The sequence below is a fragment of the Myripristis murdjan genome, chromosome 24 (assembly GCF_902150065.1).
Source record: "Myripristis murdjan chromosome 24, fMyrMur1.1, whole genome shotgun sequence".
Lineage (NCBI taxonomy): Eukaryota > Metazoa > Chordata > Actinopteri > Holocentriformes > Holocentridae > Myripristis > Myripristis murdjan.
The window spans coordinates 22,425,499-22,450,772 of NC_044003.1; the positions used below are offsets into that span (position 1 = coordinate 22,425,499).

General features: G+C 43.7%; 2 protein-coding genes across 5 annotated transcripts in view; one reads left to right on the top strand and one right to left on the bottom strand.

Annotated features, from left to right (window-relative positions):
- The window catches only part of ccdc85cb (coiled-coil domain containing 85C, b), a 53,429-nt gene extending 38,199 nt beyond the window's left edge, over positions 1-15,230 (top strand). The window contains exons 3-7 of one of the 4 annotated variants that reach the window (XM_030047646.1): positions 1,504-1,545; positions 5,515-5,619; positions 10,506-10,598; positions 11,089-11,187; positions 12,835-15,230. In XM_030047646.1, coding sequence (XP_029903506.1) covers positions 1,504-1,545; positions 5,515-5,619; positions 10,506-10,598; positions 11,089-11,187; positions 12,835-12,924 — 429 coding nt within the window. In that variant the 3' untranslated portion in view covers positions 12,925-15,230. The remainder of the gene's footprint in view (positions 1-1,503; positions 1,546-5,514; positions 5,620-10,505; positions 10,599-11,088; positions 11,188-12,834) is intronic. The other 3 variants (XM_030047647.1, XM_030047648.1, XM_030047649.1) reach the window with 3 other exon arrangements.
- A 290-nt stretch (positions 15,231-15,520) lies between these two features.
- On the bottom strand, positions 15,521-24,484 carry ccnk (cyclin K). The gene is made up of 11 exons (XM_030047644.1): positions 24,327-24,484; positions 23,435-23,670; positions 22,935-23,016; positions 22,688-22,819; positions 20,463-20,568; positions 20,302-20,359; positions 19,634-19,803; positions 19,276-19,484; positions 18,160-18,190; positions 17,876-17,947; positions 15,521-17,346 (listed from the first exon to the last, which is right to left on the bottom strand). The coding sequence occupies exons 1-11, from the start codon at positions 24,333-24,335 to the stop codon at positions 16,793-16,795; spliced, it is 1,659 nt and encodes a 552-aa protein (XP_029903504.1). The 5' UTR covers positions 24,336-24,484; the 3' UTR covers positions 15,521-16,792.
- Positions 24,485-25,274: the final 790 nt, after the last annotated feature.

The window sequence follows — 25,274 nt, forward strand, 5'->3', positions numbered from 1 at the left end:
TGATGTGAATATGAAGACCAGACAGGTAAAGACAGCTGTTAAAAGACTCTAATAGGTTTAACTGCAAAACTGCATCCCTTTACTGTAATGCAGCCTTTAAAACCAAGAAAAGACCACACTTAAGCCATGTCATATTATAATATCCAAAATTCCAGGTGATATCCAGTCACGTATCATTATCATCCAGCACTAGCAACCAACATCACTTGAAAGATGCACCAACATGTGTTTTGACTCATCACTAACTCACTCACATTCATATTGTATCTGATATTTTTTGTATTTACTGAAGACAGAAGAAACAGAAAGAATATAATTTCTTTTGTTATTTGGATTAAATTATGATTCACCAAAGATGTCTGTCTTTTTTTTTTTTTTTTTTTTAATCTTTGAATCTGTGGTGGTGTGAGCGTTTTCAGAAATTTTATAGCCATAGCCCCTGACTCAGGGAAAATATTTCAAGTGTTTCAGTTAGTTTTACTCCTACATGACCTCCCATATCCAGTATGCTTATATTACCTTTCAGTTTCATCATGAGCCTAAATCGTGTGACTCGTGTTCATTGGGAACACAAGACAGACTAAAGACAGTGAAGTTCAGAAGTCACAGTTGAAATGGATTTTTAATTGGAAGCCTTTATTCCTTTTTTTTTTTATCATTTTCTCTTTCCCCAATTATCTCCCTGCAGATTCAATTGAAGGCAAAAGAGTGTGGGCGGGAATCACTGACACGAAACCTCAATGATCCATGTAATTAGCTCTAAGTGGTACAATTAGGAGCTACACATTGTCTCATAGCACTTTTACATCAGGACATCCAGCGTGAATCTCCTTTTGAAATAACTCTGCTTTTAAATTACACCTTGACTAAATGCGCTTTGTACTTGAAACCATCGCGCTTGCTGCTGAAATGTGGTGCACGCACACCCACAGCATGACGTATCGTTTTATCCTGAATACCAGGCAAGGATTGTGGCAGGAAAGATCTGCAGAAAAGCCGTTAGGAATAGTTAATATTGAGGTTTCACAATAATAAAACTTTTTTTTCTTAACCTTTGTCAGTTGGATAGCGCTCAATAAAGAAACAGATGATATGAGATCTCTTAGTGACCGCAAGAATGTGACAACATTGGAAGAAAATTACATGCCTTTTATTGGACTTGGCACACATTCAGCAAGGCAGTGTTGGAATAAGTTTGCATAGTGTAATGCAAAAAAAAAACAAAAAAATGCTCAAAAGCAGCTGGGGAATTGCCTATCAATGTTCATAACACATAAAATAGAGCAGATAACCAAGGGGATGTGCTGCAAAATCTCAAATGTGTGACATTAAGTGTGTAAAGTTCCATACTCAACAATGTCTCAAAGTTTGTCTGTTGTTTTTACAGCGACTCTTTCGTTTGTGGGCGCCAGGAGGACGACTGTAGTTGCCGCCAGTAATGACTCCCAATAAACAATAAGCCAATAACAGATTATACGCCCACACTTTTTTTTCTCTTTCTAGGCCCACAGCCGGTATAGCTTATCACAGATACACGGCAAGAAGGTAACTTTTCTCCAGAGCCGCTGATCGCTGGCCTCTCTGAAACGCTGCTCTAGCGAGGTCAATGGGGCAAGCCTCTTTTTGCTTTTCCACTCTTTTATCTGTCTGGTGGCGGGACTTCCACAGCTGTGAGCTTGTTGCCGTCTCATACGGGTGGCACTTGTATCTGCTTCGAGCATGCTGAGCAAATGAATGAACGGAGGCACTGTCCGTGTGTAGCCACTTTTTGGCAAGGAGCCTGTCCTTGTCCTTGAAGCTGTTTTGCAAAGCGGCGGGTGTGTGGTACAAGGTACCCGAGGTGAATGAATGCTACATTGTGCTTTGGTGCATGAATGACACACGCTTGTCCTGGCTTGCTGGGACGTCTGGTGGGCTGAATAATTTAAGACATGGGGGCGACACAGGTAGATCCAGGCATCCATTATGCATGGCTGACAACTGATGTGAGTGTAATTTAAGAATGCAGGAATGTATGAGTGTTTCAGGAATGTTATGGTGTGTTTGGATGACTGGGAGACCATTTTCTTTCCATGAAAATACAAGATTGGTACTGAAAATATTTACCAACTCCTGTAATTAATGCCAATCAACTATTGCACCTCCAGAGTTTACTATTTATTTTGCAATAGCCCCATAAGTTACTGTTATACAATAGGCTACTTACTGACATGTCTCAGTACTAGCAGGTGGAATTACGATGGATTATCTCCCTCAATGGACATATTATCTAACTTCCAGTGTTGTGAAAGTGGCCCAGTGAAACTTGTGTTGAGCCCGAAGGAAACAATAGCTTCTTATCACAGGAATGTTGACCCTTTAAACCATCTTGGCTGAGTGATTTTTAAACGCACTGAAGGGAGCAGAGGGGCAGCCGACAAAATGGTCGCAAGGTGGATACAAGCAGGAGGCGGCGGCGGCGGCGGGCGGGACAACGGAGACTCGAGGACAAAAAGGGGCGTGTGCGTGTTCGTGCGCGTACACCCTCGCCCCGCGCGCATGTTCGTGATTTGTTCTTTAACTTTCCTCCCACTCCCGCTCCCTATCTCCCACTTCTCCTCAACCATTACTTATCTCTCTCGCTGAACAGGACTCACTGAAGTGTGAGGCACTCTGTGACTTTCCTCCTGCGTGCTCACTGGCACTTTATCATTAACAAGTGAGTGCTCAGTGTGACTCAGAGATTTTAATGATTTATATGACAGATTCAATTTACACCAGATGACACCCCATCCATTAACGGCGGGCTAATTGACCTCGTTGACTTTGCGAGAGTGGCCTGCGGTAACGCCCCGCTCGGGAGTCTTGAAGGATGAGAGAGGTAAATGAATGATGGCCGATTCATTGACAAAGTTACCGGCGATATCAGACCTGGACACAAACAAATGCATTTGAACATGATTTCCGGAATCACAGCTAATCGATCTTCATTCGCTCTCGCTTGTCAAGCGCTTAACCAGACAGAAAAGCAGATTCTTCACCTAAATTAAATGCCAATACAGAATACCCGAGAAGTGGATGATAGTTAATCACAGCGTCGCCTTGTAAAGAGCATACGTCCGCTGGCAGAGCACTAAAATGAATTAATGTCTTAATGTCCAAATGGAGCTCCGTGCATGGGTGAGCCGCACAGGTTACTGAAGTTGCACCCGTTTTCCTCTGTATTCCACTTCATTTTGGTGCTCGAGGAGGGCCGTGCCTTTCCTCGTGCCCTTTTCGTCACGGCGGCATCACCCTGACCCCTCATAACTCAGGCAGGAAATGATGCGTGACGTCCACGGCTCCTTCCTGTCAGCACAGAACATTGTGATGGATGGATGGACGGACGGAGGGGCTGTGTGCTTTGGCCAAGAGGAGTGCAGCAGGCCAACTGTCCCGGACTCACCAACAAAAAAAAAAAAAAAAAAAAAAAAGCTTTTTTGGTCTCTATCAGCAGTCAAGGTCAAGTCAGGGAACGAGGAGTGTTTGGCAGGGAGTGCAGCTTTGTTGCGAGCAGTCATCCAAGCACAACTGAAGACTAAATTAGATCCTGAACCCGTTAGAGAGCTGAGGCGTGATCGAAGACTTCTCTTTACTCATTACCAGTCGTAGTCATATCTTACCAGCTCTCATTTGTTCGAAGTGTGTGTGTGTTTGTCTGTTGGATAACGCGTCGATGGAAATGTGTGCCTCTCCTCCGGATGTGCCATTTAGGGCTCGAGTCTGCTGACAGACACCAAGCCCAGAGAAAGGTCATGGTGATCACTGTTGGTTAGCAGAGGTACAGATTGAGGGCATGAATGGGAAAAACCAAAGGATAGATCAGGAAGTGCCAAGGGATGGATGGGGAAAGGTTACAGGAACAATGAGGGGATATTGAGCCAGAGGAGTGATGATATCAAAGGAGAGACGCTACGGGGGGGATGCTAATTGTGCCTGTGTGTGCACGAGGACGTAGGTGCACCTCTGCATGTGTGTGTGTGTGTGTGTGTGTTTGGAGCAGCCGACACGACACAATGTCCACGCATTCGTAGACACACACACACACACAGACACAGACGCACAGCTCATTTGGTTATTTATAGCCCGAGTGCTCCCAGGCATCACGTGTGTTTACATGCTGTGCCGAGCGCAGAGGGAACACTAGTGCGTGACATGAGAAATGTCATAAGCAACAGTGGTGTTGCTGTGTTCCTGCCCACAGAGGGGAGCTGGGCTAGTTACTGCCCCCAGGAAGCAGTGGTCTTTGGCTGCTAATGAGGCTGAATCTGAGGAACACACAATCCCCCGCATAAAGGCCCTCGATGATGGCACTACATGATACAGTCCGCCGCTGTGCACTGCCATTTACAAACGGAGCTACCTCAGATACAATTCAATGTTACAAATTAAGTGCTTGAGGTGGCATTGTCAGAGTGACAGTGCTGTGACATTAGCAGACGTTTATAGATAGATTTGGTATTTTTCCAGCCCCGCCCGTACTGAATTGTTGATTTATCACTGAATATGGCTCAAGCTCACTGCTGGATTTAGAGAGGAGAGACCTCTCTGCTGCAGCTTCCAACATGGCACTCGATTCCCTCCTCAAAAACCTTATAAACATCCTTTTTGAAAAGGGGAAACTTCAGTTTTGATTTTATCGATTTTAATTCTGCTAATACAGCCTGGTTCTTATCAAATCCTCCGATGCTCTTCATATTATTTGAATACAAAAAGAAAGCAAAATGAGTTGAAAACATCTCCCTGAAATAAATTACGTAAACACGTCACTACAGCGAGATGCTGTGATATAGAATCCCAATTCTATCTTTGCAGTCGCAAAAAATACACAGCTATAATACATCATATAATCATATATTAGTTTTAACCAAAAATGAAATAATCATTGCACACACACCCTGTATTTTCCCCTTTTAAATGAAGGAGATTCAGCTGTGCAAAAGGAATGTAATCCCCTCACAATAAAGCCTGTCACCGCTCTGACATTCATTCTCTCTCCCCGCGCTCAGCTGGCCGTTTGCTGCAGGAGTGAAAGGAGTTTCCCTCTCAGAGGCAGTGGCACTCTCTGTGAACCAGCATCTAACACAAACACAGGACAAATTCACTGTATTTATATATTCATCATGGCTGCAAGTAGCTGAGACATAGAAAATGGTACTTGATTCGGGTTCATGCCGCGGCGCTGTCCGTGTTTTATCATGTAAGAGAGACTTCTCCCTTTCACAACATTGTGATTACAAGTGGCTGTATATTTGGTGCGTTCTTAAACGTAACAACTCTTTTCGTCGTTTCGTACCAACACTTTGGCTCTTGGCCTGGGCTGAAAAATACTGAACCTAGCCTAGTGATGGGAATTTATCGATCTCTGGTGCCACGTGCTCAAGGAACAAAGAAAGATATACACAGTGACGCAAATTCTCATGACTTAAATGTCTAATCTGTGTGTGTTTGTGTGTGTGTTTGTGTTTGTGTGTGTGTGGGCATGTTTGGGCTCAGCAGTGTAACCCAGGTGACCTTCGCGCCCTGAGGAAGGGAATGACCCTCTACCACTCAGAGTCCCAGCTGTCCTCTCTGCCCCAGCGCCAGGACGCACTGCACATGGTGAGTACCCAGGAGGACAACACACACACACACACACACACATCACATCACAACAGTGATGCCCACACAGACATGCAAACTCACATAGTGATAGGCAAAAATAAACAAAAAGATGCTTGTACTCAGTTTGCTACAAATGTTGCCAGGGACTAACTGCAATCACGCACACACACTTAGACTCATGCATGGATGCACGCACACACACACACATGGATATGAACAGTAGCCAGGAGTGAGGCCGCTACAGCTGTACCTCTCCCCGTTTCCTCCACAGTGGAATTAAGTCAAGTCAGCTCTAATTCACTTTACTTGTAGCTCTCCAATTATGCCTCTACAGGATGCCAGACTCGGTATCTCCCTCACACACGGCAGGAAGTGAAACAAATTCACACAGGAAGAGAGAGCGAGGCCGGGAACGAGGAGTCAGAAAAGTGAGCGTGAGCGAGGACAGGGACGGGAGGTTAGACAAAGAAAGCGAGAGGATGGAGCGACTCAGAGAAGAAAGGCGGGAGGGGGGACTAAGTCAGAGAGATGACGCCCAGAAATGAGAAGGGAGTGAGCCTCTCCCTCTCTTTCTCCCATCTTTCCCTCCTCTCTGTTCCCTTTCTCTGCTTCAAGCCCGTGTGAACTGAATCCCGCTATGAAAGTAATAATCCTCTTGAATCCACCGCCACCCCTGACCCCAGAAGTGTCTAGGGAGGAAAGGCTCGGTAATTGTTTTCTGACTGCTTAAAGAAGGCCAGAGCCAGGCTATGCCACTACCCAGAGGACTAAGTCTTCTCCTCTGCAAAAATCAATACCGTGTTTTAATCACAGGCCCACTGTAAGGCCTGGGCTCACTGTGTCTGGACCACTTAAGCTCACAGGTCAAACTCTCCGCCTTGGTGAGGTTTACATGATTCACCCTTGACCTTCCAGAGCACTTTTTCCAGCCAGGAGGAAGGTCTTGACGGTGGGCGTCGCACATTTAATTTCACAGCTCAGTTTAAGGTCACGATATTGACTCCCGGTGTACATTTTAGCTTAGAACTCGTAAGAAGACATGGTCAGATATTGTCGATAATTGCAGGATATGTGACGTTAAATCATCCTACAGCTGGCAAGCTAATCTTAGACAGTACAGACCGCTACAACATCTTCCAGCCTAGATAAGGATGACTGCTCAGTGCATTTTGCCAAGGTATTTATACAGCCTCAAATATCAGCATACTGGAAGAATGTACAATAGATTCCTTTTGTTGATTGTTAGACTGCAATCAGCTAATATTGTACTTGGTCTTAAAAGTGTGAAATACAGTTTCATAAATATCAGACTTTAAAAGTCATTATATATTATGTATATTGTCTTAATTTTAACATTTTATATCATTTCATTTTCACATCTTTATCCTAGCCTTTGCGCTGCTGCACATGCCTGATGCCTTTTCTATATCAACCCACTATCACTTTTCCTATCATATTTATCTCTAGAGAGAAATCCAAGAAAACCTTGGCACTTACCAAACCCAAGTTCTGTGGGAAAAAAAAAGTCTAGGTTAGATTTTTTTTTAATAGCACCAGCTTCCTGTCTAACCTCAAAGGACACTCATCTTAGCTGTTCACACAGTCACCTGGTTAATAATTGACCATATTCCTGCCTAAAATTCACTGTTGCACTGGACCTAACATATAATACTTTGATTTATACTGTCCTGCTGTGCTTATTTAAATGATAAGAGGATGTTTTGTCTGAAAACAAGTTGTAAATGTCATTAATTTAGCTTTAAATCATCTGAAAAAGCATAAAATATAACTCTCTGATACCTGTAGACACCCTGAAGGTGTTATATGAGAAGTCATTGTCTTGAGGGATCTGGCTTTCACTGCTGTGTGAATATTTTATTCAAGTTCAAGTTAAAGCCCCAAAATCACTGTTTATAGTCTCAAAGAGATTTACAGGCCTTAAAGTTTACAACAGCCAACACAGGACGACGGCCCCCGACTCCAACGCTCATAGCGTGCAAGAACCACCAATAAATGTGTCCTCACTCTCACAAGCCAAACGACAGAATTAGGATAGCCATCTTCTGGGAACACACAAACTATAAACTCATAAATTTAACAGTTATAAACTTATGAAACGGACTCGTTGCAAAACAGCGGTTTATGGCACGAAATGACCCTTACATCGGCAAGCGGGTTGCGTATCCAGCGCAGACAGTCATGCACCCTCGCTCCTTTGATTTGTCCTACCAGTTGATGAGAAAGTGATTCACTTCCTCTTCTTATTTTGGCCTGGTTGTCGTGGCGACTCCATGGAGACGCACTCATGATGAGCTGCATGCTGATTGATTGGCTGCTCTCTAATGTGGCCTGAGTTCATCCATGTGTGAGAGAGGGCCCTCGTCTGAAGATGGAGAGGGAGAAAACCGGTAGACGAGAGACGTCGGGATTAAAACAGCAACAGCAGAACTTCAGAGGGCTAAACTGCTGTGTTCTTTGTGTGTGCGTGTGTGTGTGTGTGTGTGTGTGTGTGTGCGTGTGTGCGTGTGCGTCAGATAAAGTAGAAGACATAGGAACGAGAATGATCATTTGAGCGATGGATAAAGAAAGAAAACAGCCAGCCTGCGTGATTCTTGCACACACTCAACAGTCCAGTCCCATTATGCTGTGCTGAAAATCCAAACCATTGATTCTGACAGGGGTTTGCTTTTCCTCTCATCCTGCGAGGCCTAAATCAGGTCAATTTATGCAGGGAAGCCATCACCAACTGTACATCCATATGAATAGTAAACATGGCCCGGAGCTGGCTGTGTCTCTGCGCTGTCCAAATCCTTTTCTTTACCGCACGGCCCCGGCGCAGAATAAACTGAAAAACCTGGCTCCCAGCGCTCGCGGGAGTGTTTACACATTTCAAACAGTAGCTTTAACCCATGGAGGCGAGCATCAAATGGGAGCGGCGGCGATTTACATACTTTCACTTGCAGTTTACTTTCAAGTTCACTGCGGGAAGAGCTGTATGGGAAATTACTCGTTTGGCTGTTCAGATTTCCGGCTCCAACCTTATACAAAAAGAAATGCGTTGAAAATGTAAATTACATGCTGTAAATACAAATGTTTACCACAGGGCATTGTCAGGCAGGTAAACTTATACTTCTTCCCTGTCATGTTTTCAAAAACATAACCCATGGTGATATGTTTAATAACTTTTCCAGGGATGTCATATACCTTCCTCACCACATACATCTTATTTATCCATTTTATTTTTTATGTTTTTTCATTTATTTGTTTATTTGAAGAGTTCATTTGCAAAAACAGATAAAAGCCATTCTTAAAATGAATACACCTTTTTCACTGATACTGCTACACACACACATATACACACACACACACACACAAAGCATGATTTAGGATAGTAAAAATTACGCCAGGCTAAATAAACATATAAAAAATAGAAATAAATATAAAGTAAATTTTAATAAAATTCATAAAAGTTTAAAAAGTTTTAATAAATTCAAATGGAGATATATGTTTTTGTCTTCATTTTTTCTCTCATATTGGACATTTTACACAAATCTTCCAGCTGTGACTGTCCATCTTAAGAAATTGTAATACACTTTTACATGTAGTGTCCACTAGTAAGCAGGGTTGAGGTATTGTTTATTCAGAATATCTAACCCAGCCACCTCAAAATGCATAAAATTGATAGATTATGTGGTGGTTTTAGCACATCATCGCCCTCAGGTGCAGTAGTGCGGGGTTATTATTTTATCTCTGCGATATTAGGCCGCGTGGGCTTGCCCTGGCGTTCAGACGGGCCGAGCGGCTGCAGAGGAAGCTGACAAACGCATCACTAGTGGGGAGAGAATTGAACCCAGCCTAACAGAGCCACGGAGCTGTGTCTAATGCAGAGCCCTGATGCCAGGTCACACTGAATGAAGCCATTGTGTGTCCCCCCAGATCTCTGTGTCCCTCCAACAGAGAGCCACTGTCTGGAACTAACTGAGGGGTGGGATGAGTCAAGCACCCCCTGGTCCTCTTACTGGCTGGCTGCTCCCATCACACCAGGTTAAATCACACAGCGCAGGTAGCAGATCTGGCGGAGAGTTGAATTCATAGCAAACACAAAGTAAAACCTCTCTCTCTCTCTCTCACACACACACACACACACAAAGAACAGGGGGTGACTCAGGTTAGAATGAAGCAGATGGGATGTCTGTGCTTGAAAACATGTTGAAGAACTAGAACTGAATGAATTTCGAGAACCCGTAGGCCTACGGGTGAACGACAGCTTCCCATGATAAATCTGAAAATCTTTTCTCATAAAAGATGGGTCCGCTTTTGAGTCAAATATCTCGGACGTCGCTCAGAAGAAAGTGCTCTGGTCTTGCGCCGCGTGACGCCGAACCATCTGAAGCTTGGAGCCGGGGGCGTCGTGGCAGCTCGGTTACAGCGCGCGGCGTGTGCTGCGGATATTGTGGGTTCAGATCCAGCTCTCGACCTTTGTCGCATGTCATCATCTCTCTAATTCACCCCCTCATCCTCGCCGTCGCCGTGGACTGCCCACTGAGGCAGAAATGTCAAATAATCTGAAAAAAGAGGGGAAAAATATCCACTGGAAGCCTTCGCTGTTCACTTGTGATGTAGGAAGGAAATACATTAAGTTGGCATTTTCAAGGCTCAAAGCGGCTGTGAGTTTGGGGGAACTATGTCAGAAACTGTATCATCGATTTCAACACTAGGATGTCCTGGTTGCTCAGCAGGCAGAAGCCCATGCTACAAATCACTCACACAAGACACTTTCTACTGTGTGGTGTCAAACAAACTATGTACAATTATAAAACAAGAAAAAACACACAACATGTCATTACAACTGCTGGTACTGACAGTGTCTTTCCTTCTCGTAGGGCACAGGGCGTCTCCCAACCAGCGAGTCTTCTCCTGCCACAGGCTACCTGTCCTGCGTCCAGAAACCAGAGGCGGTGGTTCACGCCATGAAGGTACCGGAGGGCGGGCCAGGGGGTGCCACTCGCCTTGTTCGAGTCAATTTAAACTCTTCCACTTTGTAACTTGTATTTTAGGGAAAATGTAGTCGGAAAACTTTGCCATTGCCTTAGTTAAAACCCACTGGAGGTGCTCGTCTCACCATGATGATGTATTTTGAGAGTTGGGCACTGTGCTATGATGACCTCGGTTTTGCTAAATCCCTGTGCTCCACCACAAAAGCCTCACTTTTAGCGGCACACTCTGCGGTGCGAGAGTGAACTCCTGCTGCACTGCTGCTATGCTTCCACAAAAAAAAAAAAAAAAAAAACCTAACTCGAGATGTAAAATGAGAATTCAGATTTTTCAGTAGTCAGAGGGTGAAAAAAATATTATTTTTAATCCTACCAGTGTCCATTTCTAGTCATGTGGCAGTGTGACCCGAGCACACTCCACTTCTTTAAAAATGGTATAATATGAAACCCTCATCTTTGCGTCTGCCATCAGGTGCTAGAGGTCCACGAGAACCTGGACAAGCAGGTTCCTGAGGACTACGAGGAGGATCTCAGCGAGAAGGAGAAGGCCATCGTTCGAGAGATGTGCAACGTAAGTGCCTCACTCATCCTCTCCCCCTGCTCTCTTTACCTTAGCATTTATTTTTACTAGTTCTCAGTCAGAGGTTTCCCATCTAATCAATATAGGAAGACAAGGACCTGCATTAATCTGTTTTGTTTTTTACTGAATAATTAATTGTTTCGTCTATGAAGGGTCAAAAATATGACAAATGTTCATTAGAAGTCAGCAGAGCCCAAAGTCACATCTTTAAATTGCTTCCTTGGTCTGACCTGCAGCCAAAAAGTATTCATTTTATGATGATATGAACAAAAGTAGCAAATGTTGGTGTTATTAGTGAAGCTGCAATCGGCAAATTTTGGTGATTTTTTACTTGATTAATGATTAAAACAATCAATTGTCAAAATAATATTTGATTAACATTCTGCCAATCAATTAATCGATTAATCATCTGCACACTAAGTTTCAATGAGGAGATAAAGCTAGAGGGCATGAGATGAGGAATAGACTGCAGATAGACTGCTTGTGCATGGCAGTTTCTTATTCTTAAGCGATTAACTCCTGACCATTTGAGTTCTGGCAACACTAAAACATTTTATTTCATTTTGTTTAGAAGGATGACTGTCATGCAAAATTAATACACTGAAAGATGCAAGCTCCCAGGTGGAGAGCTACTTAGGTCTAAATGTTTTCAGTTATACTTTTTTGAAGAAGTGACACCGGGTGCTTTAAACCTAGAGTTCCTGTTGTTCACAACGCTCAAGCTTGTTCTGCCTTCTCAGTCGGTCCGATTCTTTTTAGTTCACTTCCTCCGGGTGCAAATCAGGTTAGTCTCTGGGTTGCTGTCGCTAATGAGGAAGCCTCATTTGGTATGGAGCGACATTTGCAGCAGTGTCCCGAGCGTAGCGCCCGCTCCCTCGCCCTTTCTGTCCCTGCCAAACCACGCCGCCCCACCCCCGCTCCCCAGCACCCACCCGTCCCACCCGCACCCCCCGGTCCAAAGCAAAGTTAGCTCTAATTGGAGGCCCTAAGAAGAGGCTCGTAGTTGAGCTGTCAGAGCAATTAAAGTGGAGCGGCAGGGAAAAGAGCACTCTCCACCCCTCAGCCTCACCCCTCCATTCTTCCCCTCTGCCCTCCCCTCGCCTCCCTCCCTCCATCCCCTCTGTGGTGCTGAAAGGCCCAGTCCGGGATAAAAGGTTCGCTGATTAGAGAGAGACGGAGAGCCGGCCTATCTGGGCCCTGCAGAGGTATGTGACAGGCCAGGAATCTCGGAAGCACTACAATAGTACCTCTGTAATATCATTGGGGTCCCCTGGGGCCCCTTTTCGCTCAGAGATCTCAGCGCCTGAGACTTGAGTCAGGCAGCCTCCCGGAGACAGAGGACAGAGATAGCTCTACTGTAATATGTGTGTGTGTGTGCGTGTCTGTGTGTGCGTGTGCATGCTCGCACACTCTTTGGAGCTCAAAGTCAAAAAATGTGTTTGAAGTTTTCTGTCTTGAAGAAGAAAGTATTTTTTTTTTTCTGCCTTAGCCTTACTATTTAGGTCTCTGCCTGTACGGCTTTCTGTCTCTGTATGTCTTGCTCCTACCTATCTTACACACACATACACACACACACACTCTTCCACCCTGACTTTCCCCTCTCACAATCCCTCTCTCTCTCTCTTCCTTGCTGTGCAGGTGGTATGGAGAAAGCTGGGTGATGCGGCAGGATCAAAGCCGTCCATCAGACAGCACCTCTCTGGGAACCAATTCAAAGGGCCGCTGTAGCATGGCAACGAGAGAGAGAGAGAGAGATGGAGAGAGAGAGAGAGAGAGATCAGGATCTACCTACACTCACCTGAATCCGCCTCATCTGCGCCTACACTACCCATCATGCCAAGCTCCCTGTTGCCTCCAGCACCAAGCACTCCTTTGTCAAAGCCTCACAACGAGACTGGATAAGACAGAACCTAGGAAGCTACAAAGCGGACCTTTTTAGCCTCTTAATCGCTAACGTACAACTTCACATGTACAATATCTGTTTTTATCTCTCAGAGCTTATGAAGTGTTGACAACCGGCAGCTAGTTTCACTGATTTGCCACTTTCCTCACTGATTCGGGGGGGCTTTAGGCTACAGAACGGTCTCTCTCCTCACACAGCCTACATCTTACTCTAGTCTAACGATGAAAGCTATGAAATGAAAGCTATATAAACACACAACAACTATAGTCCTTTTAGAGCGTAACTGTGCGACATAAAGCTCGTGATAATCCATGGTTTGAAGCACAGAACCCGTAAGGCTGCAGGGGCAGACCTCTCTAGACGTGTTGCTGCGACGCGAATGCAACATCGCGGCGGTATCCTCAGATTAGGTTTGATAGTACCTCCCGTAGGGACCCTCGCTCCTCTGTCACCTGTATCGCTCCCTAGTGGTGAACGAGTATAATTAGCATTAGCGTTCGAGAAGTGTTAACCAAGTGAAACCCACTGTGACCTAGCGCCTTTGCTCATAAGACAAGTCTATCGATACTACAGTCTAGAGATCACTGTTAACATGTGTATATTATGTATAAAACCATAGCACTACATCATTGTCATTGTTGATTTTTTTTTTTTTTCTTTTATCTATTTTGTATTCTAGCGTGGCCATGTGATCAAGTATTTAGTTTGGAAAGCACACACACACAACCGGACCTTAAACAGGGTTTGCTTTTTGGTAATAAAGTTAATCTTGTTTTTTGTTTTTTATTCTTTTTTTTTTCCAGATGAATTATTATTCTTTCTCTCTGTAACCTCTGAAAAAGTATCAAGGCCATTCTGAATCAAACCATCTCAATCAGTCAATGGATAGATAGATGGATAGTTTCCTTATTTTGAATTGTGAAATTAACTAAAATTGTATGCTGTGTGCATGCTCGACAATCATGTTCTCAGGTTGGGAGGGCTACAGCTTTACCTTTGCCCATCTGTGACTCTGTGTGTGCGTGTGTGAGTGTGAGTGAGCAAAAGAAGGCTGAATGGTTCTCTTGCAACTGTAGCATCTGCCTGTGAATCCTCTTTTTCGCTATTGAACCCTGGTTACAGCAGACTGCTGAGGACATTTGCTGCATCCACACAGGACAGGCGCCGTCTCATCAAAGTGTAACGCGGCCAAGGGCTTCGTTTTATCGCCCGGCTGACACAAGTCCATTTCGACCCGGTTTTATCATTTTGTTGAGCTCTATCTCAGTGAATGAAATTTTTTTGTTTTCTAAAAGCTCAGGCCTCGTTCTCTTTCGGATGGATTCAGCAGGTGTGTCTCAACAGTGCATGTTTTCTTAAAGCTGATTTTTTTTTCTTTTCTTTTTTTAAGAATGCGAGATAAGTCTTCCCTTAGATGTCTCCTGAAAACACTAACATTTTAAACAAGTATTTCTTGATGTCAGAATGAACAAGCACTCTTAGTCAAAGTATTTATTGCCAGGTATTAGAGATGGGAGTGCCATGATTAACTGGGCAGCCATTATTTTTAAAATCTATCAGAAGAGATTTTGCTAATAATCAGAGAAGTGTTCTGATAGGTTTGGTCAGTGACTGGCAGCTCAGGCGCTCCCATTTCTACTTTTAGTTGTTCCAAATTAGAACATTGTTGAGGCTGTTTTCCCCGCCCCTCTGTTCTCTCCAATAATGGGTCTAAAAAAAAAAAAGAAAGAAAAAAAAAAAAGAAATCAATCAAAGTATGGTTTTTAAAAGTGTCCTTTTTTCTAGGAACTGATTTGAAGCCATGAAACAATTTTGAATACTTTATATGGCATTTGATTTGAGATGTGCCACATTTTTTTTTCTGCATGGTGTTTTGATTTGGAACCTAATTTTTTTTTTTTTTTTTAAACATCTATAGTGTTCTTTATTCTGCATATGTGCTAAACCACAATACAGAATCCTAGAATCTACAGTGTAAATGTCAATTCCTGTAGTAACTAGCATGACTGTGTAACTTCTTTTCATGAATTTCACTGATATCAAATGGATATTGGTAGGTGAAAAGAAATAAAACATGAAATAGGCCACTTTTAGAAAAATTTGGGAGAAAATAAAGAGATGTTTAATGATACTCTGGAGTGGTGTCTCAGCTGATTACTGAACTTATTTCTGTTGGCATGCTGCTTTGACCAATCAAATGTAACTTAGGCTGCCCTCTGTTGGTAGATGGATGAAAGTAAAGGAAAACCAAATTTCCACTTGTAAACATAGAACTCAGGAAATGTGTCTATTTACCATCTGGCTCTTTGTGCAGAATCAATGCGACTGAATCTATTTCTTTTGTGTGTTAGAAGCAGAAATCACTAATTGAAGCAGATGAGAGTTCAGCATCTACAACCTCATCAGAACACACGGCTTAGCTCAAAGTAGGAAAAGCAGGTCTTTATTATCCCAAGTGCCACTTAGACCCCAAAGCAAATTTGCGTGCAGGATGCATATTCATCTGTTAAAGAGAAGCCTGACTAAGGCACATATGGATAGAAACTCTCCAAAAAAAAAATTCATCAGTATGATTACATCAGATATGTACAAATATACCTTGGACTGTCCAGTGTTACAGACGGTTTGATAACAGCTTTCTGTTTGGTAGTTCATGTAATACTGTCTGCAGTGCAGATTCACTCAGAAAAAAAACAGGACAGGGAAAACACACAAAGCAATAAAACTGAAAAAAGCAGGTCTGGGAATGACAGCATCTAAGGTAAAATGTCTAATGATACAAAAAAACATCTTGTGACATGACCACAGCATTTTCACAGCACTATCAAAACTAAGGAGGAAACAATGTACAGCATGTTTTTAGCGACATCAGACAGCCTGTCAGTCCAACACCTTTTCATATGTGACTGTGCATGTTCATGTTCAAGAATTCATTATCTGCCATTCCTTCCCCTGAAATGGAAGCAGTGGGAATGTCGAGAAAATGCAAGAAATTCTCTTTTAGAGGCAGCAAACAAATTCCAGGGTCAGGAGATACCAGGATGACAGGGATTCCAGGCAAACCAATGTACGGAAATGATTTCAATAACAGGAAAAAGTAAGAAATGTAAGTAGGCTTAAAGACAGGAATTTCAACTAAGGAAAAAAATCCAAAAGCCCCCAAACATTTACTTAAGATTGAAAAGGTAACATTTCATGCTCCTTCAGTGGATGAAAAACTGATGAATGACAGTACAGAAAGAAAAACAATTTGGGGGCATAAATCTCTGATGGGTAATATTTCCTTTCTGTTTCCAGTAAGTGGACAGTGTTGTTACAGGATCCCAGAACTAAGTGTGGTGTACCATGTTTTGGCCGTTAAAAAAAAAAAAAAAAAAGACCAGATAATATTCTCACAGCACCAGTTCTGCTTCTCCTAACAAAACTACCCAGACCTCGATTTACTTTCAAAGTCTGTTTGATGGGCCTCCATTCAGACTCCCAGCACCTTTTTAACATAAGTTGCACTGGAGGTGAGCAAGCTCTCATCATTTGTTTGTCTCAGAATAAGTCAAGTTCTCTGCCTGATCAGGTTTCACTTTCCAGAGAGCTTCACATCCCCAGTGGAGGCTCTGCACAGCCTCAGCTCCTACACTGTGCTCACACTATCTCTTCAGTTCATTCTCTCTCTCTCTCTCTCTCTCACTCTTTGTTTCATCTCATCCAGCCACCCCGGTTCATGGGCATGCCAGGTGGCGGCGGCAGGGGCACCTGTGACTGTCCTGGGGGCACTGGGGGTGGAGGAGGGTACCCGGCGGGCGGGAGACCCATCCCTGGAGGGGGAACGTGGCCCGGTGGCATGCGTGGAGGAGGCGGAGGGGGATAAGTGTGGTTGTAGCCAGGTGGTGGATAGGCAGGGGCCAAGCTGGGTGGCGGGTAGGTGGATGGAGGAGGCGGGGGGCCTGGGGGTGGGGCAGTGGGTGGTGGGTAGACGTGAGGGTGATAGGGCGGCATAGGGGGTCCGTAGCTGGGTGGCATGGGGGCGTACGAGGGCCCCTCGGTCTTCATCATGGACTGCAGGCTCTGGTAACCCTCTCCGGACATGTAGGAGCTGCTGGTGGACATGATGTAGTTGGAGGGCGGGGGCGGAGGGGGGCGGTGGGGGAGGGGAGGGGGCTGGTGGGGAGGAGGGGCGTGGGGAGGCGGCGGGGCAGACTCGCTTCCTGGCTCTGCATCCGAGGGCGGCGCTGGAGCGGGGGCTTTGCGGTCTGGTTGAGCGAAAACAGACAACAGAGAAAGAGAGAGAGAGAGAGGGCGTGTTAAAAAAAAAAAAACAGGCAATCAGAAAAACCTTTTTTTTCTCCTGCCGTGACTCAGTAACCTTTCCAATCCCAGACAACGTACGCACCGCTACACCAAGACCGCCAGGCTTCGTCCGCACAGGAGGTCTCATTATCAGGCTCAGGCGCTAATCAGATTGGTTGGGAGAGGTTGGGAGTATGCATGTGTTGGGAAACATAATGTCCAGACAAGTTGCTGGTTATGTAACCAGACTGAGAGGACTAAGGACTCGTGTTGCTCTCTAAGCCTCAGGCCCGGGCAGGGGGTCCAGGCTGCTCATTATGGACCGATCTGGTGGCGCACGCACACAGACAGCGGGGCGTCGAGAGGACGCCAGTACAGTAAACACTAATTTTGTCTACGCAGCTCCACATGATTTTAACTGCCTTTTCAGTCCCTTTTAAAATTTGACTGGAGGATGATGGCATTCGAGGTAAGCAATGAATAGCAACTCACCAGGGGGAGGCTGCGATGTGGGCAGAGGGGGCATGGGGCTCTCCAGTCGAGGAATCTTTGAGCCAACTTGTTCTGCAAGAGGAACAGACCAGCCAATGAGATGCAAAAGCCTCAAAAAGCCAGTTTACACAGTTTGAAACAAGTTTGTAGGCTTGAGTTGCATATTTAGGCAATGCTCAAACATGCTGTGAGAAGATTAATTAGTGTTTTGAAATCATTTCCAGAAATGTATTTGCATTAATCCTTCATGAGCTAATCTTGATGAGGTGAAACAGAACTCCTACCTGGAGCCTTTGGTTCATCTTTTGGAGATGCCTGAGGAACAAAGAACGATCCACAGTCACTTTCAGGCAATACAAAGCATATGCTCAGTGTCTAATTTAGTTAAAATATCCTTGGATTTACATCATAGTTATTCGTCAAGTGTAACTGGATGTGTTGAATTATGAGTCAGTGTGCACCAGAGCTGAACAACAGAGTACATGCTCCAGTCAACTAATCAATTAACAGAAAAAAAAAAAAAAAAAAAAAAAACAATCAGCATGTATAACTCATTCCCACTGTTTTCATCCATACCAAGAAGGGCAGGGCCTGACATGCAAACACAAACAGTACTCACTGTTTGTGTTTGCACAAGTAGCAGGCTGTGGTGCATACCCAATAAGACATATTAACACGACACATTCAAATACAGAGGCTCACACAGGGACAGAACCAACACACACCCTGAGGAAGTCTCTGAAATGTCTGGCTATCCTCTGTGCCAAATACATTTTCAAATAAACTCGGAGTTGAGCATCGTTTTTATCGCCGTGTGAGCTCCACAGTCACACCGCATTTTAAATGTCCGATGATAATCGTTATTTAAATTGAAGAATTTTTTTTTTTTTGGCTTGGAGTCAAAAAGCCAGGAGTACAACTCTGGGTCTCAAGGATGTGGGCTGAACAGGCTGAAGACTCTGGATTCTTTTTCAGTTGTGTTTGATCTTATCAGCTGAGTCTACTTAGGCTTGTGTCGTGTGAGCCAGTGGAAGACTTACCAAGACGGAAACTCTCATAGACTTTATCAGCAAGATTCAATTGCTCTACAGCTGATGAATTGATATCCAGTTGAATTTGAAGGAACAGATCTAATAAAATAGCATAGAAAGGGCAGCACGCCTAACTCAGTGCACATAAGCGTGCAATTACAAATGAATGACAATTTTGTAATTTTATTAGTGCAATGTTGTGGACTGATGACATCTGAGTGCCAGAGTCGGGTACTATAAACTGTCATCTTCATGTGAAACACCCATCTTTGTCCTGTCAGCCGGTGTTAACTGCCTTCTAACTGATCGGAGGTTTTAGTCAATCACCAGTCCCACAGGTCAAGTCCCCCAACCCCAGTTTGGACTCACATGTGAACGTTTGAGCTGGCGTGGGGGGCTGCCACCCTGAGGAGAAGTCTTTTTTGGTGGTGGGGGAGGAGGGTTGGTGCCTGAAGGTTGGCTCTGTGGGATTGGGGGAGCTGGGGGCTGAGGTGCAGCGGCCCTCTCCTTCTCCTGCATCTGCTGGGGAATGGGCTTGTTGCCCTGGGAGTACAGGTCCAGGATCTGGTGGCAGATGTCTGAGAGACAAAGAACAGAGGATATCCAAGCCAGCTTGTCCATGCCTACACAGGTCCACATGAAAGTAGACAAAAAAGGTAATTTTGCTCTCACTGGACACTTTCCTAACTCGCTAGTTCCCTATAAGCTTCCAGTCTATGATGAGTACCTTCAAGCAGCTCGACTGGGACGTCCTGGACAAACTGCTCCCACCAGCGGCGGGACGACTGTTTGGCAGTCCACTCCTGGATGTCAAACTTACAGAGGCGGCCAGCCAGGTACATGACAGCCACCGCTATGATCTCCGGCTCCCACTGAAGGGACAGCATGGTGCACAGGCTGGGTGGGAGACAGACGATACAATTAGTATGGTCGACTCGTTCTGTTTCCCATGTCAACATTTTGAAAACTGAAAACATCAATTTATTCTCAGAATGTTACAGCTTTTATGACTGTAACTGAAAACTCCCATAACTCTTTCATTACTCATCTCTGAAAGTCAACATTCTGCGTAGGTTTTTTTTAAAACAAATATCTTCCAGTAATTTATTAATGTGCATATAGAATATATGCAGATCATTGTGCATATGTGCATAGAATAACAGATGAGAAATACAAAGTTGTATTCACAACATAAGATTAAAGAAATCGTTTCAAAGTGCACAGAGGAAAATAATGTGGATTATGGTGGGTATAGCTTATGTAGTAATCATCAACATCCTCATTGTTAGGCCGTCATGTCATTACATACTTATTATGTTGTAACATGGTAAGACTGATGAATATAAAAATGCCCACTGAGAGGACATGTTATGTGTTTATGGGCCACCTGCTCACCTGTCATTGACAAAGGTCCAGGCCATCTGTAGCACCTTGCACACTTTATTCTTCTCACCTAAAAACAACCGCAAGAAAAATCAATACACTTCAGTGATTCCCAGGGCAGTGATAAAATCCCCTCCATGTATGGACTGAAATCTGTACTGGCCCTATCTCACCTTTGAGCTGCTTGACGTAGCGCAGCAGGAACATGTAAGGGTGCTCCACCTGCAGGTCAAACTTGATAGTCTGGAGCAAGATCCTCTCCAAAACCATTACCTCCTCCTGTCCAGAGAAGCACAGATAGTTCAACTACCGAGGTAAAGTCTCCGACAACGGACCATAACAAAACGGCTCATGACTGACTGATTACTAACTTCAACTGTGACATTTAGCCTTTTTAAGAACTTGTTGTGGGGCATAATCACATGTGTCTTCTCCTGTTCAAACACAAGGGGCTTCTGTGAGTGTCTCTTGTCATACTAGGAGCTACATCCCATAAGGTTTGAAAATATCAGTTTACCTAGCCAACAGGGTGCAGTATTGAAAAGATAAATGGACAAGATAATTGGCAAATGCTCTGCTTAGACTTGAAGATGAATAGCCCATTCTAAACCAAGGACATAATGTAAAAGGCAGAATGAGTAGGATTTAAAAAAAAAAAAAAAAGCCACTAGAAGTGTGTGATGGTGAATCTGCAGAGACACTGCCCTCTGCCTGGATTTTCTTGTTTTGCTGAGCTCAGGACTGCTGTTATTGGCTCCCAGCCAATAACAGCATGCAGTGTTGGACTGATGACAACATTCAATAGGAAGCTATGAAAATCCAGACAGACATAGCTAGTTCCACAACGAGAGTGATTCTGGGGTTGGCTTTCGCCTGCTGGCGAGCACTGAAGAAAAGCAGGAGGATGAAGAGCAATGAGATGTTGGCCTATTTTCTGTTGGACAGGTATGTGCCAGCAGGCCTTTTTTTGCTAGGATGCAACAGCATTCACTGCATTGCCATCCTAAGAAATGAAAACTTGCCGCCAGCAGTTAGCTTAGCCCAGGAGGAGAGGCCAACATGGAATGTTGTCTTTGCAAACCACAACAAACAAATCCTACTCACTGAGCCTTTAACGTCACATATTCTCACCAGGAAACGAGTATGTGATCATGGCTTCATTCCTCAAATTTAATAAATGTGCAGAAATGTTTCTCTGCCATTGGCAAAGGAAGATACTGGGAACTCAGTCACATGAGTACCTGCAGCAGGAATACCAGAGCCTTGCATCCACTGAAGCAAACACACTTGAACACTCTACACACACCTTTAACGTTGGCTGTACAATCATTCATTAGTCTATTCTTTAGAATGCTCTGCCTGCTGGCAGTGATTCCTCTATAACTTTTAAGAACCAATTCTATATTTGTCCCATTTCTGTCACTGTTTTGAGCCCAGATTATGATACTATACGACTATACTAAGTTTTAGATAGTAGTAAGCTACAATTACAATGATTTATTTCAATTTTACATTTTGTCTTGCAGTTGTGGTGCACCACTGCCAAATGAATACAGAGAAAACACTGCTTCTGGCCTCAGACGTGTTTGCGGAAAAAGTGCACACCCAGGATCAAATTAAACTGGAGCATAGGATCCAGATGGCTGGCACATGTGCAGGGTCACTGGATGTCATTAGCTGTCAGCTGCCCAGCTGTACACACACCTCACTGTAAACAAGGTTGATTACATATCCTCAGCGCCTCTTCTCACCCGCTCCATGTAAGTCAAAAAGCAGAGTCCTGCAGGTTATGATTAAGAGCAATATATATGGCAGATCATTTATCCCCATGGCAATTAGGCTGAAGAAACAAAAGTTTGCGAATGGAAATGTGCAGGACATTTTCCTTCATTTTGTTTTCTCTAGAGCCACATTTTTTTTCCTGTCAGCATAACACTGAAGGCCATGCTACTATAATGCTGGTCTACAATGCTCTGTGGTTAGGAATATGTGACGGTTAGTTCTGGAGGAATCAGGCCTTTTGTACTCATACACTACACAGTAATACAGTTGAGCACAGGTGAATGTGTGTGGGTTTGTGTGTGTTTCTGGGACAGATATAAAGATAGCAGTGTGTGTGTGTGTGTGTGTGTAAGAATATGCATGTGTGCACCTGCATATGGGACCGATGTGAGGGAGGGCATTCATGCCTGTGTGAGTGCATCTGAACACATGTATAAAACAAAGGTTATGGTGACAGTGTTTTTGTGTTTCCTGTTGATTTGGTTTGTTTGTTTTTCCTTTACCCTACCACAAGACCACAAAAATTTCCCTTCATGGGACAGTATGGTTTGTCTTAACCTGAACATACAAGACCCATAGTACAAGGGTAAAAAAATGTCACGAGGGAATACTGCACCTTAGGGTCATCTCCAAACTGGGCAAACTGCACGTCATTCAGTAAGCTGCGGGCTGTTTTGATGATGTCCTTACATTTCTTTGGGGTTTCCTCCACTTTCCCTGCCAGGAAAAGACAGCAGGCACCAGTCACCTGTAGGGACACAGCACACAACATTTGTCCAACACCTTCAGCGCTTAGAGGATTTTTTTTTTTTTTTTTAAACAATTAGAGGAAAAAAATATGGATCGCAATCACTTGAACTCACATATCTAGGGAACTGCTTGAAGGAGTGAAACATGTAGAAACGGTGGAAGTATATGATGCCGGTTGCCAGAGTATCGTAGTGTCTGATAGTAGTCAAGGAGATCACAAATATAAAATTTACAAGTCAAATTCTTCAGTGATCAGCTATTGAATTATCTAAACTTAACTAAAATCCTAACTATAGGTCAAGGTGAGAGAAACAACAGGAAAAACAAAACACACACCAAAAAAAAAAAAAAAAAAACACAGGTCACTATTCTCTTTGACACATGTTACATCCTTGAATATGGGAGGTTTAGTGGGGAATAAATATTACGAGGCTGAAAGGAAAAATACTTCTATGATATGTTGGGGCATTCCATAATTTCCTGATAGTCATCTGGTTGCTGTTTGATCTCATAATTTTATTTACTGCACTGAGTGCAGAACTGTATTAGAGAATGAGATGAAAGGTCATTTATTTCCCCATGTAATTAAATCTCTCAATCAAAAAAAGGATACAAGCCAAGTCGGGTTCCCACATCAAATATAAAGCGGGCCCCCTCTCTCCGATAGCGGGCCTCTGTGCCAGGATCCAGGCCTTCTGACTGAGAAGGGGTGTGGGCCAAGTCCTTCTTGTCCCAGTACCAGCATGGCTTGATGTGGTCCAGAAATGTTTGGCCAGCCATTGACGAGATATCCTTGGATTCCTTCATTTGCTGGGGAGAGGCAACGGTGGATGGACCCGCTGCACTGGACTGGCAATGAATAAATTAAGATTACAGCTGTGTCCACTCTTCATTCACCAGTAATTTACCATCTTAGACTGCTGCTGGTATCCTGATCACGGTGGACGACGCAGAAGCTACTAGCCTGAACTTAAAGCCTACCGGCATTAGCTCCCATTCGCTGACAGGCTGCCGCTGTAGCCAAGCATATAAGCATATAAAAACATTGCTTTCTAACAGTGGTAGCCAACAAGTGACAACTAATAACTGCACGGTTATACCAATATCAGCCATGAACTTTTGTTAGTTAAACCATAATAAAACTAGAACTAGCTACGCTAACTGAAGTTAGCATCGTGGGGCTAATCCGGCAGCATTGAATGAACACCAGTCACGGCAGGAGGCTAAATGACAGCAAATAAAGATTGATTTGGTTGACTTAATACACAGAGTGGCTAAAATTAATCTGATATTGCAATAACATCAAAGCAGACTGAGCACGTTGCGCCATTAAGCAAAAACAAGAGCTTCTTTGCTAGCCACCGTCTTTAGCTAACCCCTGCTAGCAAACTAGTTTGACTCGAGGTCTTGCGCTAAGGCTCAACCAGAACTTTTCAACCTGTCAAATTCATCCTGAATTCACCTCCTTCACCGCCCGGCGGGTTGCTACGAAACACGAAGCTTACCTTTAACATGTAGCCTTTGGTGTAAACGACTGAAGACTGACAATTAGATCAATAATCTGCAAATGTTTATAATAAGTTGGCTAACAAGTGATCAACAACAGTCCCCATTGTAACAAGGGCACCGCCATTATGGAATACGTCAGGGACAAGTAGACGTGATGACGCATCAACACGCAGACATGTGAGCGAGTGGCAGTTTTATTTTATTTTATTTTTTTTCCTTTAGTGAATAAATTAGTCCCAGGAGACGAATTGCTATTATACTTATTGTAAAAACAAAACAAAAACAAAAAATAAAATTTCCCCCATTTTTTGTTCATTTTGTGCGGTAATAAGATGTGATATTATCAACGTCCACTAGGGGGAGACAGAGAACGACTAGAGGAGTTAGAGCTGGGCCGTCTAGCGTGCACTTGACCAAAGAACCTAATGAGACTTGACAAATGAACATCTCTCTCTCTCTCTCTCTCTCTCTCTCTCTCACTCTCTCTCTCTCTCTCTCTCTCTCTCTCTCTCTCTCTCTCTCTCTCTCTCTCTCTCTCTCTAATTGTTACTAGTTTTAGAATCTGGGTCTATTAACAGTCGTGTAAGATATTAGCATATGTTTTAGCATATATTACATACAGATAATGAGGACTCACGATTCAGTACTTTATTGCCATACCAAACAACTTGGTTAGGAATTTCTTTAATCTGAAGCGTGAATTTTAATGAGGGTTTAAATGTTAATAAAGACAGAGGCTGTGTATAAAACTGGATTTCTAAGAAGAAAATAAAAACACTTTTTTTGTCCTAAGGTAAACTCTTCCAGGATGGAGAGGAAAAAAAAAATCTGAACCTGCAAGGCTGCAAATTCTCACTGTTGTTCTAAATTCACATGCAATATGTCTCCAAATCAATAGAGACTGTGTATGTTACACCATGCAAACTGCAGGAATACCTCAGTGT